Source organism: Pterocles gutturalis, unplaced genomic scaffold, assembly GCF_000699245.1.
Source record: "Pterocles gutturalis isolate BGI_N339 unplaced genomic scaffold, ASM69924v1 scaffold42333, whole genome shotgun sequence".
Taxonomy (NCBI): domain Eukaryota; kingdom Metazoa; phylum Chordata; class Aves; order Pterocliformes; family Pteroclidae; genus Pterocles; species Pterocles gutturalis.
Genome location: NW_010124452.1, coordinates 1 through 286, shown reverse-complemented (window position 1 = coordinate 286; position 286 = coordinate 1). Strand labels below are relative to the sequence as shown.

The 286-nt window shown below is 63.6% G+C and overlaps 1 protein-coding gene across 1 annotated transcript in view; it reads left to right on the top strand.

The window, feature by feature from the left end:
- Positions 1-216, top strand: part of LOC104465275 (Ig-like V-type domain-containing protein FAM187A) — a 1,262-nt gene extending 1,046 nt beyond the window's left edge. Inside the window, exon 2 of the mRNA XM_010078256.1 lies at positions 13-216. Coding sequence (XP_010076558.1) covers positions 13-216 — 204 coding nt within the window. The remainder of the gene's footprint in view (positions 1-12) is intronic.
- The last annotated feature ends 70 nt before the right edge of the window (positions 217-286 follow it).

Below are 286 nucleotides of genomic sequence, written 5' to 3'. Positions count from 1 at the left end.
TGCTGGCGGGAGGGCGTGAGGGTGGCTGCCTTCCGGCTCAGCGTGTTCTTCCAGCCCCGCCGCCAGCGGAGACTCAGCGACCCCGAGACGATCTTCGCCATCAAGGGCATTGGCATATGCTACGCCGCCATCACCATCGTCTTCGTTGTCGTCCACGTGGCCCGTTGCGGCTGGCGGCTGTTCAAGCGGGAGATCAGTCACCCTGCCAGGATATAGCGGCTCCACCGCGGCCCCCACGGGTCACTGGACCCCTCTCACCATCTGCCTCTTAGAAATCCCCAATATT